At 32.1% G+C, this 20,454-nt stretch overlaps 1 protein-coding gene and 1 long non-coding RNA gene across 4 annotated transcripts in view; one reads left to right on the top strand and one right to left on the bottom strand.

Moving 5' to 3' along the window:
- Window positions 1–20,454, top strand: part of Ptprq (protein tyrosine phosphatase receptor type Q) — a 219,513-nt gene that overhangs the window by 182,155 nt on the left and 16,904 nt on the right. The window contains exons 36-39 of the mRNA XM_021258496.2: window positions 9,293–9,319; window positions 9,995–10,076; window positions 13,206–13,296; window positions 18,000–18,076. Coding sequence (XP_021114155.2) covers window positions 9,293–9,319; window positions 9,995–10,076; window positions 13,206–13,296; window positions 18,000–18,076 — 277 coding nt within the window. The remainder of the gene's footprint in view (window positions 1–9,292; window positions 9,320–9,994; window positions 10,077–13,205; window positions 13,297–17,999; window positions 18,077–20,454) is intronic.
- Window positions 1–20,454, bottom strand: part of LOC110349214 (uncharacterized) — a 93,549-nt gene that overhangs the window by 22,757 nt on the left and 50,338 nt on the right. For 2 of the 3 annotated variants that reach the window (XR_015443495.1, XR_015443494.1), the window contains exons 2-3: window positions 15,999–16,153; window positions 13,730–13,788 (exon numbers count right to left, since the gene is read on the bottom strand). This is a non-coding gene — a long non-coding RNA (uncharacterized LOC110349214). The remainder of the gene's footprint in view (window positions 1–13,729; window positions 13,789–15,998; window positions 16,154–20,454) is intronic. The other variant, XR_015443496.1, reaches the window with a different exon arrangement.

The following is a 20,454-nucleotide window of genomic DNA, read 5'->3' on the forward strand; positions in this document are numbered from 1 at the left end:
TAATCCATAATTAAAATACTAATTTAACAGTTAACAAGTGACAAAAACATAACATTTGGTACTACTTTTAAAGACTTGCAGTCTTATAATTAAGAAATTAGGTGGGGATTTAGCTCAGTGGTGCTGCCACCTGCCTCGCAAGCGCAAGGCCCAGAGTTCGATCCCTGGTACAAAAAAAAAGAAATTAGGTAGCTATTTTGTTTTCAGCTTACATTTTAAAGCCCACCCTGAAATATTTTTGTGTGCATACTCTCATTTAATTATATTCCATCTTTTTTCACAAAGAGTTCGAAGATACATTTTTCCACATTATGCTCTTTCTTCCCAAAGGAGAACAGAAGTCAAGTTAGGATTTAGTATTTCTTTTCTTTTCTTTTTGTTTTTTTTGGTACTGAGACCTTGAACTTGCGAGGCAGGCGGCGGGACCACTAAGCTAAATCCCTGGCCCCAAGATTTAGTATTTCTTAATTCCATGAGAACATTTAGGGATGTGCTATGATAATGTTTTATATTCTTAATTAGACTGATAATTATATTATTAAAATGCACATTTTTCTATTAGATTGAAGTTAGGCCATGCAAGCTGCACTCTTTAGAAAGGTTATTTAATATTTTGGGATCATGGATTCCACATTCACTAAATAAAGAAATGGCCTTTGGATTTTTGTTCTCTGATAAAATGATCTTTTGTGATGGCTCCTGAAAAACACAGCCACTTAATCTTCTAAGGTGAGAAGGATTTCTAGGAGAATTTATTTGTTGGTATGATCAGTAGACACACACACATAAGACACAGACTTGTATCATTAAAAATCACTAAGTTAGGGCTGGGGATTTAGCTCAGTGGTTCTGGCGCCTGCCTTGCAAGCACAAGGACGAGAGTTCGATCCCTGGCATCAAAAAATAAAATTACTAAGCTGACTGATGCTGAGGATTGTCTTTAGTTTATTTGTAACACAAATTGCCTTCCCAAGAAAATTAAATAACCCAACAGAACTTTCACAAATTAAAAATTTGCATAAAAATTTATTTTTCATTATCTTTATTTTACATAATTGTTAAAGAAGTTTTGTTTCCTCTGGTAACTAAATCAGGAAAAAAAAGTAGTAAAACAACATTAATGTTGACAAAAATTTAATTTCTTTTAGGCTTTTAAAATTTTTCCCAAAATTTTGTGCACATTTTACATTTATTTATCTGCCTATTTTAGTTGAGTTATTGTAATGGGACATTATTTTAAGTTTGAATGTCCAAATCAGTAATCATGAAGAGAATTAATGCTTCCAACAAAATGGAACAAATTTTTGAGTGATTTGTAAAATTGCTATTTTTAATGGAAACTTTCTTCATGACTTCCTTTTTTCAATATCTTTAGAAATGTGCATATTGAATTTTTTGTTAAATGTATCATGTCTTTGGGAAGTTTACTACTTCAAAGAATTCTGTGAGTGTGCATTGTCAACTTAAATCAAAATGCATTAGGTATTGTTATTATTGTTATTTATTTTGGTGAAGTTAAAAACTATGTCAGTCTAATTTCACAAATTGAATTGCTAACAAGGGAATCGCTATTGTTTATGAGCAACTACTACCTCATCACATTGGATGTAATAATTTCACTTAACTTTTTAAATCCTTTGTAGTAGGTACTTATGTCCCCAATTTACAGATAAAAATATATGTCCTTAAATTGTTTAAGTAATTGTCTAGGGTCATATATCTAGTAAACAGAAGAGCCAAGATGCTAGCCTAGTGTGTCTGATTCTGAGGTATCAAGATACACCTACATTTGTGTGTATATGTGCACTATGTTTAACTCTGAAACAAAATAGAGATCAATGTAAACTCTATTAGCCAAGGACCTGGGCTATTCTGCAATAACTTCTTTGTGTGCTGTGAATAATTCTAAGGAAAGACCTGCTGCTTTTGATTTACTTACTGTCTCACGATACACAGTAAAGAAAAGGTGGCATTTTAGTGCAGGACAAACTTGCAGAAACTGGAAAGCCATGAGTAGTTTTATTCTCATTTTGGTTTAAATCAGAATACGTTATCCTTGACTAATATGTGAATCTCTATCTAAAATAGTTTGTATTTATTTGTCATCACTATTTGATAGATTTGGGTCAGTTTTTCATTGTCTTAATCTATCTTTGAAAGCAATGGCAAAAAAACCCCCTATGAATCCAGAATATAAGAAATAAAGTAAAATGAAATTTAAGATACCTAATATCCATGTTATTGTGGTAGCATATCTAAAATAATGCAATATGTTTTGCATACTAAATAAATAATGAATCTCTACTTCCAGATACTCTTCATTTTTCTTTAGACGCAAGGAGATTTTTGTCATCCAGTAAGTTATGTGGTAATGCAGAGCTCTGCTGTGATTATTTTAATCTTTTCAGGTGGTGTGTTCTGTTTTTTAAAAATGATATTGAGAATTTTGTTGCTTAATATGCTATTTTTCAAAACCAAAAAATGCTTTCTATTTACAGTGTATCCTCTATGAAACTGCATGCTATTGATATGGTAAAGTTAATTTTATCAAAATGTACATTGACTCATAATGTGCATGTCTTGAGAATTTGCTGTGTACTCATGTTGTGTTAGCTTTGATAGTAAATTAAGATTTCACCTAGATTTCTTTACAGGCTTCTAGTTCTATTATTACCATGATGTAAGAGTTGAACTCTCCATCTGATGGGTGGAGTCAGGATTCATACTTCATACAAGCTTATTTCTGTAATTGTAGATGGTAATCTCTAAGGAGCAAGACAGTAACATTTATTGTTATCTGACTCGCTGGTTCCTGCACAGAGTGATATATTTCATAGAACTTGCACTTCTTCCCAGACACATAGGTAGCCAACTGTGCGTGCTTTAGAAACTCCCTTGCTGGTCAGAAATGCCATTTGTATCATGGTGTAGCATAGCAGAATGTCAACATTAGCAGAGACCCCAGCATTGATTTAGCGTCCCAGAGATAATACATTTCTTCATGCAAAGGGTATGAATGGAAGCAGAGAATTAAGATGGTTTTGATTTCAAAATCACAAATCTACTAAAGAGAGGAGTCAGTCTCCCTGAGCTGTGAGGCTGAATGGGGTCAACACTGCTGACATTCTGGTTGACCATGCATACTACTCAGTGTGATTAAAACAGAAGCCAGCTCTATTTCTACTCTAAGCACATTTAGAATCTTGGAATAAGTAATGCTGTTCTACTTCAGATTAACCAATTAAGAAGTTCCAAAGGACTGAATTACAACAGTTTTATGAAAATACATTTTCTTTAGATTATATGCGTGAAAGGATTTTAAAATTTGTCAAAGTAAGATGATATTGGACTAAAGATTTAATTGATCACATCGCATAAAATACTCATTTCCAGCCAGCACTCAAAGCTGACCTCTTGCCCTTCCAGCCTTACAAGTGGTCTAGTTGAGCAACTCTACTGATGACTTTCTTCATCATCATAAAATAGAATCATTTTACTTCTAAATTTTTTTCTCACAACATGTTATTAGTTCTTCAGAAAAATACTTCCAGTTTTACAAATGCTTAGTGCCTCCAACACCCAAACTTTCTTTGCCAGAATTAGTGAATAGTGTCTGTTCAGATTAAGGCCTTACCTTGACAGAGCTGAACTTAATGGTTTAGATTAATCACAGCCTTTACAGATAACATCATATGAGTTAAAGAATATCTGATTTCCAAGTTTTCTGAGGACCTCCATTGCTTACCTGGCACTCTAGTGAATAGCTCAAGCCATAAGATCTTTTCAGATTGTGTGATGCCTCTTTCTCCTCTTCATTAAGTTCTTGCTGAGAACCCTCGTCCACCTCTTCACACAGCTGCTAACAATCTCTCCTCTCTTTCTCTGCTTCTTCCCCATTGCCCTTGAGATTGCTAAAATATGCCCATGGTTTTAATTTAGAATCCATGGTTGGTGAAATAAAACATCTGTCAAGAATTTATGTTCAAATGTGCTAATATGGAGAGGTTTAATAATGAGGCAAATTTAACTCCTGCCACAATGGGAATCTCACATCAACCCATTGACATCAGAAAGTGTTTTGCATTTCCATCTCAATCTAAAAGCCTATTCCACCTTATTTGAATGAAAGATATCTGAAATTGGCACCTATCATTTGTCAGGCACTGGAAATACCACCATAAAAAAGGAAAGGGTACTACTAAAGAGATGCGATTCAAATTGCTAATGCTCCTCTTACACTGATTTGTCCTTACAGATATGAGAGGACATGTTGGGAAAGTACTAGATATCACTTACTAATTGATTATTTTTCTAATTAAGAAAAGTATTATATTACTCAGTGATTCAAGTGGTATGTTTCCCTTTTAAAATGAAGTTTTAGACTCAGTTGTAGAGAACCAGCCATTGGTTAGAATAATATTTTTAGTTTATATTGAGAACCACAAAAAATTATGGGTGAGTGGGTAAAAGAATGAAGAAAGATCTGAAAGAGCACTACTTAAAAGCCTAGAACAAGTAAAAACAATGAGGAAAAAAGTTAAGCTACCACTAAAAGCATTACAGTAAATATTTTGGATAAATAATAGAATGTTGTTATAAAAACTAAAATATAAAATTTTTGAGTAATGACTTGATGAAAAATATAAACTAAAACATTACATTCACTATTTTACAAAACTTGGCAAATATTAACATATTTTTCCAGAAAGATTCTTCACAAGTTTGTTATTTGAATAGTTAGTGTATACTGTATTCAAATACATATTTTTATATCAATGCAATAAATTTGAATTTGTTTTATTTTTAACTTGATTTAACTGTTTAAGTAGAGAAAATAAAGCTTCTCAATTTGTCCTATGCCACTGGTAACGCAAATGTAAGCTTCTCATCTATAGGCGATCATCTATGGCCTTCTCTTAGGACTATATTGTAATTCCCTGCAGATTTCAGCTGATTGACCTTGAGGGAAAGCTGAGTCTCTGTGACAGTATGGCCTTCAATCACCACTGCCAACATAAATAAATGGTTTCTCTCTGGATCCATCAAGAGTAATCTGAGTGGAATTTACGTTTTTGATAGACTTTAAAGAAATGAGCCCAGATGTGAAATAATACTCTTTCAACAAAAAAAAATAGGATTTAAGACAGCTAAGATTTATGTAATAAAAAAGTATTTAGCCCTTTATTTTGGAAGGTGGTCAGTTATCATATTGAAATCTGGACAGTTCCCAAATTGATTTATCTACTAATGAACTGAATATAATCTGACAGTAACTTTCATTATCATTAGCAATTAGGACTGTTAATTCAGTCTAAAAATGTCCATTTGGCATTTTTAAAACAAGGTTTAAAATGTTATATGAAGATAAATTTTTATTTGATTTTGAATGCCTCCTCAGATCATTTAATTTGAAAACAGCACTCCTTCTGAAACAACTTTGTTCATTTTTATGTACACCAATTTCTGTGGGATTTTTTAATGTGTATCTAACCAACTGTTCCTACAAGGAGTTAAATTACCTCATTAGTGAATAATCAATGCATTTCTTTCATAGTGTGTCTCATCTTTTCTAAATCTATAACATTTCCAAGTTAATACATTTTTTATTTAAAAAGAAAAGTTTAAAAGGAAGAATATTCTTCAAGGAAGAATAATTTAGAATACAACCAGTACCTAAGGGATAGATACACCTATACAACATGAAGCTAAGAATTAAAGCAATGATGTATATAGATAGGAATCTAATTTTTATTTAAAACCAGTAAATTTTAATTTTTATTAAAAACCAGTATGACAAAATGTATTCTCAATTTTAGCTGTCCGGATAAGTATGACGAACAAATTACATAAAGTCATCGTGTTAAGGTAGATAGTGATACAAAAGAGAACAAAGACAAATTACATCCCCCCTTCTTTTTTACAATTTGCACCTTAAGTAGGCAAGACCAGTTTTATTGTTCTCATATCTAACTAAGTATTTAGGACTTGTTAACTTCTAGTGTTAGATGATGTGATAGGGGAATTTTAGACTCATGCACTCCTTATTGAGGGAATATAATGATCATGCTTATTTAAACCTTTGAATTATATTTTGTGTTTAACAATGACTGATTTAGTATTTACTATGAGTAAGGTCAGGAGGGACATGTAGTAAGTTGAGTGTTAATCCTGCCCGAGCCTTAAGTATATGTGAACCTAAATGTATAGATCATTAGTGCATGTACTTAAACAACCCTAGCACAAGGTAGAAGGTGATTTGTCCTGCATATTTGATAATACAGAAGGGAATCATTATTTTATTTCCTGTAAAACATTGTGAGGTCCACCAGAATTTAACATTTGAATCATATTTTAAGAAATAAGTAGAATTTTGTTGTGGGGACAACACCTGGAGGGGTACCACATTGACAGGGAAAGATATCAAAAAATATAGAAGTATGGCAGCATTTGTAAGAAGGAGTTGCAAGGAATAATGTCAGAACTGCAGGAATGATTAGAAATGTTTCACACGATTATATAAAAACTAGATTAATATAGGCATTATATTAGAAATGTGTTTGGGACCTTGAACTGAGAACTGGGAAACTTGGATTTGAAGTGTATTTGAGACTACAAATATGTAGAGAGCCTAATTAGGAAAATACAAGAGGAAATCTTGCTGTTTAATTTAGCACAATTTAGTCTGCCCACTTTTGAGCAAAACTTTGAAAATATTGTTTTGGAAATAACAAAAAGTTCCTTATTTATATCAGTGTTGATTGTAGAATAATATGAGCAGAAATGGCCTGTGTTATAAAAAAATAGAAATAGCAATCATAATACTAATAAGTAGTAAATTTTAGGCCTTTCTTACTAAAACCAGGACCTTGATCCAAGCACATCACATATATCATTTTGATTCACATATACTTCTCTTATTTTCCAAATTAGGAAACTAAGGAACCAAAAGATTAAGTAACTTGCTCAAGATAACATAATTGACATCTGTTGGAGCCAGTATTTGAAGCCAAAAGGGCCATCACACTTTATAATGAGAAAAATTCACATATATCCACCCAAACTCAATATTTAGCCCATTATAGTTTAAAATCAGATTCTTTAGAGAGATCTTTCAAATACAAAAAAGTGAATAGTAAAATTAAAATACCTTTCAGTAGAGTCTTCCATTGAAAAGAAATGGGTTTAGGAAATGTATTTTAATTATTTTCAAATAAAGTATAGAGCCCATTATTAAAAGAAGACAAAAGATGCAATAAATTAAATTAATCCTTTAGCTATTTATGGCTTTTTTATACTTACATGTGATTATTCTTGTTTAATGTCTCTTGGAGATCTCACAAATGTGTACTGATTCTTCAAATGACTTATTGATGACTTCCCAGAAACTAGTGTCTATATTAGATTGCAGTTATCCCAGTAAAAGTATTTTTCCAATACAACCTTAAATAATCCTAGATCTTCTGGAGAAAGAGAGAAACCCTTCCCTGAGGCCTGACATTCTGTCCTTAAATAGGTCGATGTGTTACTGTATCAGATATAGTATGATTGAATCTAACCAATCTGAAACAGCATAGCATTCCCTGTTGCTTTATAAAAGTGATCTTCACTTAGGTCAAGAATTTTTATACCCATGCAGTAACAGGGAGACCCATCTTGCTAAGTCAAGCATCTTAGTTGTTTATGACTTATGCTCACTTAGGATTTTCCCAGCCCAACTCTCTCCTTTCCTATTTTTGAAGAACATGATGACTGCACAGAAACGTTGGACCACCAATTATCTAAAAAAGAATAAGTAGTATGAGTCTGACTCATCATTGTGTTTCTTCTTGCTTGTCTTTGCTAGAGGGGGATTATTTCCAACAGGGATTGATTGTTTCCTCATTCTCCATTGCATTTGTTACTATGTCAAAAATATTTCCAATTTTTAGACACTATTTTCCCTTCCTAAAATCAAGGATTCTTCTGATTCAATAGCCCATTCATCTGTCTCTATAGCTATCTATTTAGGTTAGAAGTCCTCTGCTGCCGTCTCAAAATTACTCTAGGGTATGGTGGGAAACTCTTAATCTTATCCATCATGATTCTTTATTCAGCCATTGCTGTCTTAGCACTTTGATACCATGTTTGATAAAGGGATACTATACCAGCTTATACCCTGTGAAACTGGAAGATACATCCTCCCTGAGGACGCCCATTATTAATTGAGAAGTCTATCATTATGCTTTGTAAGATCTGCTCCACTAACCCTATATTTTTCACCAATTCCTCTTTTGTAATAAAATATTAATTCATATTTTCTTCATTGAACACACTTCTTTGTGACCATTTCTAAAGTATTCATTATGCTGTTTTTCAATCTAATTATTTTCTTTCAGTCATTGTTACTTTAAAAAAAAAAAACAAAACAGATCTTGCCAGGTGTGGTAGCAAACACCTGTAATCCCAGCACTGGAGAGAGTGAGGCAAGAGCCTTGCTGTGAGTTTGAGGCCAACCTGGGCTACATAGTGAGTCCAAAGCCTGCCTGAACTATAAAGTGAGACCTTGTCTCAAAAAAAAAAATCTCATACTTTTCTCTTAAAAGATTTGATAAAAATCATTCCTAGTATTATTTAAAATGAAAAACTGAAAAAGTCACACATTCTTCACTTTATTTCATATATTTTAGGTCTTTTGTGCTTTGTTGCAGTGTAAAATTTTTGTGCATGACAAGTATTTTATTAATAGTACACTCATCTTTAAGTTTGTGTATGTTGCATAATCTATTAAACTGTTTAAAGTATTTCAGTTTTTTAGGTAATAAGTAACTTGGTCAATGACATGTCACAAAAAGTAACAAATTGTTGAGATTTGTTATGGCTGTATATTCATCCAAACTCATTCATAAAACAAGGCTTGAGCAATATGATGACAATTTTTACAGATTCATTCTCTCAGGTTCAGCACTATTTAGAGATAAAGAGAATATTTTCTTAAATTCACATACTTCTTTTAATATGCAGTGTATTAAAATCTGGCCTGCTTTTCAAGCACTGTCCCAAAATGTCTCACAATACAGTATAATAATAACTTTGTAGTTGGAAAAAGAAGCTAAAATGTTATTTAGCCATGTTTGAATCCAAGTAAAAGTAGCTTAAGAAAAAGTGAAATAGAATTTAAAATAATGGTTATATGTTAAAGGCATAATTCATTATACATTACTGATTTATTAGTTTTCTGATTTTAATCTAGAACTCTTTCAGAATGACCTGTCTATTCCCACTCACAATGCATTTAACACAATCTCTGTTGCAGGTTACTTAGTTATAGAAAATCCATCAAGTAAGTCTGCGAAACATTTTTTCTTCTTTTTTGAATATTGACCTTAGATTCACTGACTCAATGAATCTTATTGTGTGGTTCCCTTTTTGTATGTTTGTTGGAAAGCCCTCTAAGCTGGATATAAATCATAAAAGCATGACTAATTGCATGGTAACTGGAGAAATGCTTTCTCTCTCTCTAGGGTGAAGCTTGCATGTCTGTATTTTAGCTTGGGAAGTAATATGGGGATATTTAAACTCCTTGGGGTTTAAAACCCATGTCATTATGAGAATGAGGTCACTGCAATATTTTATATCTTCTATAACCTTGTAATGTATAAAATGTTTTCTTTATGACAAAGAGGTATTATGTGCCCTAAGATTCAATGATAACTTTATGCCCTTATGTTTACTTGAAAAACTTTATTTATTAAAATGTTAAATCCTTCATTTAAAGTCACTGAAAAGGTGAAGGAATTCTTTGTACTATCAATACAAAGAAAGTGAACTTAAAAAGGAAAAAAGTTATTTGTAAAGTCTTTGTAAACACGACAGAGTGACTTTATAAAACCATGTTGTTTGTGGTCTGTGAAATGTTCCTCCTTCTTTAAATGTTAACAATGCAGCCAGAGCCCAGGCTTAAGCAAGAAAAATATGATCTAACACGACTTCATTTTATACCTTTCTTTACTTGGAGACCAATAAGCAAGAAATCCTTCCTGCAACATGTTGAAGAACTTTGCACAAACAACAACCTAAAGTTTCAAGAAGAATTTTTGGTATGTTACCAGCAGTTGTCACAACATTACAAGACCTCCAGTCGTTTCATGTGTCACATTTCATGTGCATTTTAAGCATGCAAGGCCATGAAGGACTCTGGCCTTGATAATCAATACCCAATTACCAGGTTGATTGTTTGGATAGTAATGTTACACTGGGCAGCCCCTGTTGCAACCTGATCAGAATTATTCACCTACTGTGTCAGGAAAAGGTGCTCTTCTTCAGACTTCCTCCTCAATGACTGTCTCCCCTCCTTTCTTATCTGGTCTTTCATCCAGATATAGATGTGAATTTAAAGGGATGTATTCATTAGTTTTTGCTTGTATACAAGCTTTAGGTTGTTGCTTTCTATATAAACAATTACTTCAGATTTAGACTAAACAATTCCATTTTATATTTGACTGCTTAGTTTACATTAAAGGCACAGGAAAATATGAGAACAGAACTGGATATTTTCAGAAGTTATAATAATATTACTTCTAGAACTATTCCAAAGTGAAAAAAAATAAGTAAAATGTCCCTGTTTTACAAGGCATATTTTTTAATTACTATAGAATAAATGCTGTCACATTATGGAAATACATAAAATTATTTAAAGGCTGTTGTAATATTTTATATATCTGTAAAATTGAAATTATTTAAAGTATAATGGAGATATTAGACCTGCAATCTCTTTTGAGACTTGTAGCATCTTTCCTAACTTAGATGATTATTTTATAAAAATTAAGTAGATTTCTATATGTCAGTAAAAACTATTTTTGATTTTAAGCATTTCTTAATATGTGAACTTATAAAACAATGAATCAAACAACTGGCTTAAATAATTCAGGATTACAATATTTCAGTCTCTCCGGGAATGATAACAAAAATGTGAGAAGATTAATGGTATTTCCTGCAGCTTTTTGGTTATGCTTCTTGAGCAATGTTGGTCTGGACTTAACAAAATCAATGGAACCATAAAGTTTTCCTTAGCATTTATACTGTGAGATCTCTCAATTTTTCAGGAGCAAAAGTGTAATTTCACTAGAATACAAGCGAATATAATTACATTATGCATGACTACAGTAGACAAGAAGTTTTATTAGCAATAAGATTTTCACATATTAAAAAGTTTCTAGTTTAACTTTTTTGGAGCTCATGTTTTTGACATTTCAAAAATGTATCCTAATGCTTCATTAAGTATATTAAGGCAAAACTATTATGCTACAATAAACAAATATATGTTGGATGCATGTATTTGATATATTGAACTCTTACTATGTGGTAGGCATTTTATTTGGCACACAGATGTATATCAATTCAGCACTTACCTGCTAAGTATTCTTGGAGAAATTATTTAAACTCTCTGTGCCTCAATGTCCTCATTTGTAACAAAATAATATCTGCTGCACTGAACTGTGAATACTAAAATTATTGAATATATGCTGTATATGAACAGTGCTGGGCACAAGGATAAACTCATTTGATGATAATTCCTATCACAAAGAAGCTCATATTATGGTAAGAACTGTAGACATATATTTTTAAAATTACAAATACACTAAATGATGATAGAAGTATACAGAAAGAAGAAAGAGTCAATTGTGAACAGATTTAATTTTTAAAATGTTGACTGTGGGTATCAGAAGGTGATCTGGGGATAGAGAAGATGGTAAGGGGGAAGAAGGGAAAGTAAAAAGGATCAAGATGTGATATGTATATATACCAATTCCCCATGATGAATGTATTTATTTTGTATCACAAACATATAATAATCAAAAAAGGGAAGAAGAAAAAAGTTGACCTTTGAAGTAAACTAGAACAAGCAGAAATCCAGTGAGAAGATAATGGAGAAACTCAATTCCAGAGGGACTAAATGCAAAAGGGAAAGGAGGCAGAATAGTCTAACTTATCTGGGATCCCATTGCAAACAGACCAAACAATAGGAGAAAAAGCATTAGGGAAGATCATTAAGGCCATGTGTACCTTAATAAGAATAAGGCCACCTAGTGTAACATTACTGTCCAAACAATCAGCCTGGTAATTGGGCACTGCTTATTAAGCCCAGTCCCTTAAATGTATAAATAGAAACTTCTATGTGAAATAATTACAAAATAGAGGTTCTACTTGTCCATCAATTTTCTGCACATCTTTCTTACCCCCTCTTTATGTATCCCCACAGCCTTGACAAGGAAGCTCTTCTAGGTTTCCTCATTTGATTAATAAAAAGTGTTTTTCTGAGCTTTTGGTGATAAGACATTGGAATTCAGATGCTTACACTTTTGCCCTCTCACACATACTCACAGATCAACAACTCCCCAGATTTAGTTTTGGGTAAAAATCAAAATGGGAGATTTATTGAATTAAAAGAAATAACATGATGATGTTGAAAAAATTACAAAAACACACATTTTAACAATTTTAAAGGACTTTGACAAGTTGAGACTTCTAAAATGGAAAACTATACATTTCATACAGATAAATCATCAGCATAACAAAATTAATGAACATAATCTCTTGCATTAACTTCCTCAAAGATATTTATATTACAAAGAGAAAGGTCCACAGATAATATCATAATGTTTCACCCAAATGTCAACTATAGACTGTCTTGACCCTTTGTCTGTGGCTGCTAATTCTTAGTTGCACCTCTGCATTCCACTATCAATTTAACAATACCTACAGCATACAGGAATTGACCTTTGGCATCTTCTTAAACTAACCAGTGTTGTACCAATTAATGGGCATGAAATCACACTGCCCAAGAAGAAAAAACAAAAAGTAAATCATTTCCTTCTTCCCACTAAGTAGACATTAAAATATTAAATAATAGTGTTACTTCATGAAACCACGAGTTAACATGCAAAAGGATCCCTAGTATGATTGCTCCTCTCAGGGCTTCCCAGACTGCACAGAGATTATCTCGAGAGAAGGAAGTAGCCCAACTGACAAACATGATGCAGATAATAATGGTGAAAGTTTAGGTAAATTCATTACTGCTCATTGGACCTTATTCCCGTAGGTATGTTAGGTGTTTTTAATTTAGAAAGTTAAAAAGGTTTGAATAAAGAATTGTGGAATTTTTACTAAGTGGAATTTTTTGTGCCTCTTTGATTAAGTGTAAATTTTGCAATTAATTTATTTAACAGGAATTACCAAAATTCCTTCAGGATCTTTCTTCAACGGATGCTGATCTCCCTTGGAATAGAACAAAAAACCGCTTTCCAAACATAAAACCATGTATGTGCATTTATTATTACTGGTTTAACTATGAAGTGTTTTAAAGTGTCTACCATTCTACCTTTCTATATTTCTTTAATGTTTTATTACATATTAAATTATAATGTTGTATTTCCTTAGTGGTGATTTTCATTGTATCTTTTTCACTTTGTTCATATTTATTAGCGTTAATATACGTGGTTTTCAGCTTGTTCAAACAAAGGTCATTTATGCAGGTGCAAGAAACTGTAGATCTAATGGTTTCATAGCTTTGTAATTTAACCCAAGTAAGGAACTTGTTTAACATCTTCCGAAAGACCTAGTCTCGAATGAAAAGAGAAAATTCACACTTGACTTTGAGCATTAGTTTCCCATAAGAGTGTAACAGTCTTACAAAACATTAAAAAAGTTTTCATAAAATGCTAATTGAAGATCCAAGTAAATGTGTGCTTACCAAAATTGATTTTATAAAGGAGTCAGAGGTGTGCTTCACCATATCCCAGCTTCATTTTTCTATCAATGAGAAAATAAACATTATTATTGCTTTAAGAATCAGCAATGATGTGAAGAGGAAAATGTGACATAAAGTTATATGTTTTATATCATATTTTGTGAACAGATGACCCTGTTATCAATATTCTGATTCAACATATTTTATATTAATACATTTAGAAGTAATATTTTTGATGCTATAAAGTACTGTTTGTTTCAAAATTTAGAGATTTAAATAGTCCTAATTTTAAACTGGGCATGTTGGTAACCTCAGCAGTGGGGAAGTGGAGGCAGGAGGGTCACAGGTTGAAGGTCAGTCTGAACAATTTAGCAAGACCCTGTCTCAAAGATTTGTTTAAGGGCTGGGGTGTAGTGCCAAGCAGTAGAGCATCCTGGGTCAATCTCAGTACTCCAGTCAATTAATCAATCCTAATTTTAAGGTTGACATATTTTATATATTCTATTTTCTGTATCCTTTCAAAAGTACATTGGGGAATTTTTATACTTCTTAAAATGAACTTTTCTATCTAAAAAGTTATGAACTTAGAAAAAGATATTTACAGATCATAAAATCTGGAAGGACTTGAATAGGAAGAAACAGACTAAATTCTGATATTCTAGAGCTAGAGGCTAACTTACACATGAAAGAAACAAATTTAGAGAAATGCGATCTAGGAGGTAGTAATCTAGGAGGTAGTAATCTAATGCAGTGTTTTTTCTAAGAAGTAGGATTGGATGAGAGCACTGCCTGAAATTATTTCTGCAACAAAATGAGTCAATGGCTTTAAAATCAAGATAGTAAACAAGACTTTGCTATAAAAAATAAGAGACATTAGTAATACAGTTCTAAATTTCTAAAACTATGCCCTTTCTCAACATGTGCTTTTGTTTTCCCTTTCAGGGAGTTAACCTGAGTTGGATATATTATAAATCTAAATGGGGATTCCCAATGTTTTTATATTTCTCTGCATAAAATTTTTCCAAAACTGTTTCGTGCTTATTCAGTGGTATTCTGAGAAAATAAATATTATTTAATTGAAGGACAGTTAAAATGAAGTAATTTGTATTTATTTCTTATTTTATATATTGTATATATGATTGAATTAATATTAACATATAAGAAGTTATTCAAATATGTTTAACTTATGTTCTTCAAGGAATATATAATTTAGAATGTGTAAAATTTGAGATTTTTTTTTGGTATCTGGTACCAGGGATTGAACTCTGAACCTTGCACTTGCGAGGCAGGCAGTGGCACCACTGTGCTGAATCCTTGGCCCTTAGATCTTAAAAAGACATTTTTAATGCAACTTTTCGTTCTTTTGTGATTAAGATCTCAATCTATTATTATCTAGATTCTCATTTTGACCATAAAAAAGTCAGACATTCTAGTTTATTCCTTACAGGATGGAAAGGGATTAAAAGTAGTTGATATAATGAAATAATCTTAAAATAATGCAAAGGACTAAGGAATATAACTGCCTCAACTGTTTGTATCTGAGCCTAAACCCAAAAAATAATCAGACTTTCCATGGTGCAATCTGCTATTAATTACCTTAGCAATTATGGCATATTGTTCAGCGTTGTATACCTCATAAGGTTACTTTGAGAATTAGATGAAATGATCATGTAAATCACTTTGCCCAGTACTAGAACACAGGAAGCACTCAATAAATATTAGCTCTTATGATGACTAGTCATCAATAGATTGCTTCCAAGAGGATGTAAAAAGACTAAAGATATGTGATGTATATGTACCAGTTCCCCACAATGAATGTTACCATTACATACTGCAAATATTACTAATAAAATAATAGATAAAAGGTGCTAACTTTCTGAATAAGATTAAGTACAGCCCCTTGAGGTCTGCACTTGGGAGATAACAAGTGCACTTCCCTAACCGGGGTTAGAAACCAAACTGTGAAGTTAGAGCCTCCTTTACAGACAAGATACCTTTATTTCACACAGGCACACAAACGCTACAAGTGAAAACAAGATATTTAGACTATCACGTTCTGCTTGTAGAGAACCCATAAAACTGAAGAAACATATCTCTCCCTGTGAGGGAATGAATACATTTTAACAGAATCTAAAGTATAGCTTGAGCCAGTTAAGTAAAGTGCTTTGTTTCCTTTCAGTAATGTAGGAAGCAGAATTTCAAATACGCAGTGCATTTTAGAAGATATTAGTTTACAGGGCTTTAGATACTAGAATTAGCAGCAAATACTCACAGAAGGGATTTCCAAATCTCTGTTTGACAGCACACCGTGACCTTAATATTCCAACACCATGAAGAAAAATTTAGCTTGTTGACTCAGCTAGTTATAAACAGGCATATCGAGTGCATCAAAACATGATGGGTTTCCTTCCTGAGTTACAAGACTACCTACAGGGTCATTCAAACAAATCATCACAAAATTCATTATCAGGCATAAGTCACTTGCAAAAATCTGCTTAACTATTTGCCATATAAATTTAAACACATTGGATAGGTAATGTTAATTTCTAACAATATGATTTAATCATTTTAACATATATGCTTCAGCTTTGAGAACATGAAAATCTGTATTGAGCACTTCCTATAAGCTTTCATATTAAGTTTTCCTCACCAAGATTATACAAAATAAATATTATAATTGCATGTTCCCACTGAAGTAACTAAAAACCAGAAAAGTTAAATAGTTTATCCAAGGCCGTATGTATGAGAGATGGAGCAACAGGAATTCCAACCCGTTCCTGTTACTTTACCTATTTTTCTTCCATGAAAACCACAACATCAAAAATCTTTAAAATAATATATTAATTGATATATTATCTCATTCTCATGATTAGTTAACTTTGCCTTGGACAGTCCAATATAATAAAAACATAAACTTGGTAAAATAGGAAAGCATAATATCTGATACTTTGAAGAAAAATAATGGGTACAAAGTATCTAATATTATAAGATCTTAAAATATTCTAAAGAAAAATAACTAGAAAATTTGTGTTAAATAAATAAAGAGCAAAATTAATGAGAAAGAATAAGTGGTCTAAAAATACACCTAAATACATAGAAAAATCTAGTGTATGATAAAGGCAATATTTTGAATTAGAGTAAGGATGGAATCTTGAAAAATTAGGACTGCTTGTCATTCCATGTAACAATAACTAAACAATATAAGGTATATCTATAATTTATTTCTTAAAAAAGAATAAATATCAATAAATGAAAGTTTGAAATACTTTAATGTATACCATAGAAATCCATTAAAATTTCAGAAATTACAGAGAATTTGTAAAAATAAGAATATTTTATATGACAATTTTGATGCCTCACAAAACCCAGAAGCCATAATAAAAATAATGAGCAATTTGATTACATAATACAAATTTGTGTAAAGCAAGGTAGAACCAAAGACAAATTATACAATAAAAGAAACTTTTAGTCAACATAACAAAAAGCTGTATATAGCCCAGCATAAAATATTTATTGAAAATAGAAAAATAAAAAATTTGAAGATACAGTTAACAGAAAAAACATTTTAAGTGACCTGTAAACATAAGCAAAGAAGCTCATACCACTCATATTTAAGTAAATTATATAAATACCATGAAGCATCAGTTTGTGTCTATGGCAAGAATATAAATTAGGGTACTTACTACACGGTGATAATGAAAATAAGAGAATATAGAGTTACTCACTTGCTCAGAGTCTGAGTTAATAATATTAGAGAATCATTTGGCAGTATATTTCAGAATTGAGAGATGTGATTTGAGAATTTCACTGCGGGTAATATATTCTACAAATATACACCTATATATATGCAAAAAGTTCAATTATACTCATTGATCATTTTGTATTAACAAATGAGATCAATTTAAATCATGACAGAGTTAAATAAGTATGTTATATTGAAATAACAAAATACTGTCTTTTTAAAATAATGAGCTGTGGATATTTATGCTTGTATGGAAAGATTAGGTAAATTTAAAAAGTAACTTGCCAAGCAGACCATATATCATACCATTTGTAGTTAATTTCCTAAGAATATTTATATAAAATTTTGGAATTACATATAAAGATATATATTAACAGTGATTATCTTTAGATGATAGAAATAAGAGGGAATTTCTTTAATTTTATACCCATCTATAAAGTTTCAATATTGTGTCAGGAATTCATATTACTTTTATAATGAAAGTATAAAATTAAAGACAATTAGCATTTATTACTTATATTTTCTTCTTAGATAATAATAACAGAGTGAAGCTAATAGCGGATGCTAGTATTCCAGGATCGGATTACATTAATGCCAGCTATGTTTCTGTAAGTTATTATTTTTATATTTATATTTTTACAAATTATAAATACAGAAATTTTATTTCCTTTTAAGTACTTAAAGCAACAAATTCATCTATGGATCTTAATGTGCTAGTACCTACAACAACAGTATGCACCCCTATTTTATATGTAGGCATATAGCGGTATCTAATAGATTTCTATTTATCTGCAATCATTTCAGCAGTTTGTGGCAAACATGCAATTTCATGTTACATATCCTGTTCTTTTCACTGTTTCATCTGCCTTGTTAGTGTAGTCTTTGTATGCAAGGAGGACTACCAATCTCACCTTCAGTGAAAAATTAGCAAAATGGGCACTCATTCACATACAGTGTAAAAATCTGTTTGGTAGTTTTTCCTTTCTAGATTTACAGCCCTTCCAGGGGGATGACGATATCTTGCAGTTTCTATTCTCAACTACTTACAAAATGTACACTCCCTTAGAGCTATTCAATGAACATATCGTAAATAAATCAACATGGAATTGTGGTACCCTTGATGTACTATCTTTCACATAATAGAGGAGTGCTTAGTGAATTGGATTGAAAATTGAATGAAACCAAATTTTTTTCTCTTTCTTTCTCCACGATTCTCTTGTCCTGTCAATGGTGGTCACTGTCACAGGTCCTTAGAAACATAGGCACCCAAACCTTGGTTAACACATTCATGCACCTTTCTTGCCAATGACTCAGACATTTACCCTGCAATCCTTTCTAAAAGATTCATGAAAATTAAATGCCAATCTCTCTTGGCATTGACTCATCCACTTTTTTTAGTAGCAGATGATTATATCCTTAACTCTTCTACACAGATATTTCAAATCAAGATAAAACCCTTTATATTTTCACCCACTGGCTTCAATTCTACTACACAGTGAGGTTAGATATTTTCATCCCAGGAAACTACAGATACTTGAGGATTTCCTCTACTTTTCACTTTCTCCATAAGTGTATTGTCATCACCATCACCCTTGTGATTTTCATATTCACAGATCTTTTCACCCAGGCCTGCCACTTCCTTCAGTTCTTTTGAGGGTCTTCTCAGTACTCCATCTTTTCCCCAACATCCAACATATCTGTCCTGTGTTTTATTACCTCCACGCCTCTGTGAAGGGATGGCAGGAAAATTCATTCTACATCCCCTTCTGGTTGATAATTACTCCAAAACTACAATACTTTGGATCCTATTATCTAAGGAGTCAATAATGGGATAATTAAGACTTCTTAACAGAATTAGTAAAAGAGTGTTTAGAGAAGGTAAAGCGTCCTTTGAATTTCATCCTGTTTTTTCATGGCAAAACTTTAAATCTGTTGAAATAATTATCTTGATTGTATTAACTATTGTAATGACATTTTATTCATTTTTCTAATGATTGATTTCCTTGAAAATATAATTCATCTCTAAACATTTCGCTGAAATGTTATCGTTGCTAAATTTAATAGCCACTCTAATGATCAAATGTCTTATGATGCTATATTATAGAGTAGGACAAAGGTAACTGGTTGTATAAGTGACCTATTAATTTGTACGTTTTTATTCACCAGTAGGTATAAGTAGATACAAATCAATAGCTGATGCTCTCCTAATGTTTCACCAAATATTGAGGTAACTGATAGTGCAGGATAGGAACATGATTAAGAAGGAAAACAGATGATTTTAGTAGGCATAACCGAAACACACAGATTATATAAGCGAAGTAATATTTATGAACCCCCAGGGTTCCCTCTAAATACTCTAAATTGTCATCAGGTGGCCATGAACAAGTGATAATGTGGTATGAGCAATATAACAGGAATCCTGAAGATATATGTTCTGCTATAAACAAATGTTGTTATACTATAGTAAATCTTACAACATTTACTGTAACGCATATGTAATGATATGCATAATCATAACTGAACTGCATGGTAAGCGGGCCAAGATGGAGTGCGCTTTATGTGAAGGCAGATTTCCATATTAAAGTGAGTTGTATATTGTATTGCTTTTACTTTTCAAGGCAATATCCTTTGCTGAGAATGCCAGGAACAATGAGAACAAACATAGCCATGATATTGTATTGGACTTCATTTCTCCAAATTCAGGCCATCTTCACCTTAGAAAGAATATCCAACACCTCAATTCCCTCTCCCCACTTACTATTCTGTTACATGGCACCTCCATCTAAAAGTTCATGGACATATGTCCCAGATTAAAAAGACAGAGGCTAGTCGGGGATTTAGCTCAGTGGTGCCACTGCCTGTCTCGCAAGTGCAAGGTCCTGAGTTCAATCCCCGGTACCAAAAAAAAAAAAGACAGGCCAAATACACATAAATTCTGGATACTAAATCTGGGGAGCGAAGAAAGGAGGACCAGAAAGTGATCTAG

The sequence above is a fragment of the Heterocephalus glaber genome, unplaced genomic scaffold (assembly GCF_053883595.1).
Source record: "Heterocephalus glaber isolate CG9 unplaced genomic scaffold, H.glaber_assembly_v1.0 deba00001572, whole genome shotgun sequence".
Taxonomy (NCBI): Eukaryota; Metazoa; Chordata; class Mammalia; order Rodentia; family Bathyergidae; genus Heterocephalus; species Heterocephalus glaber.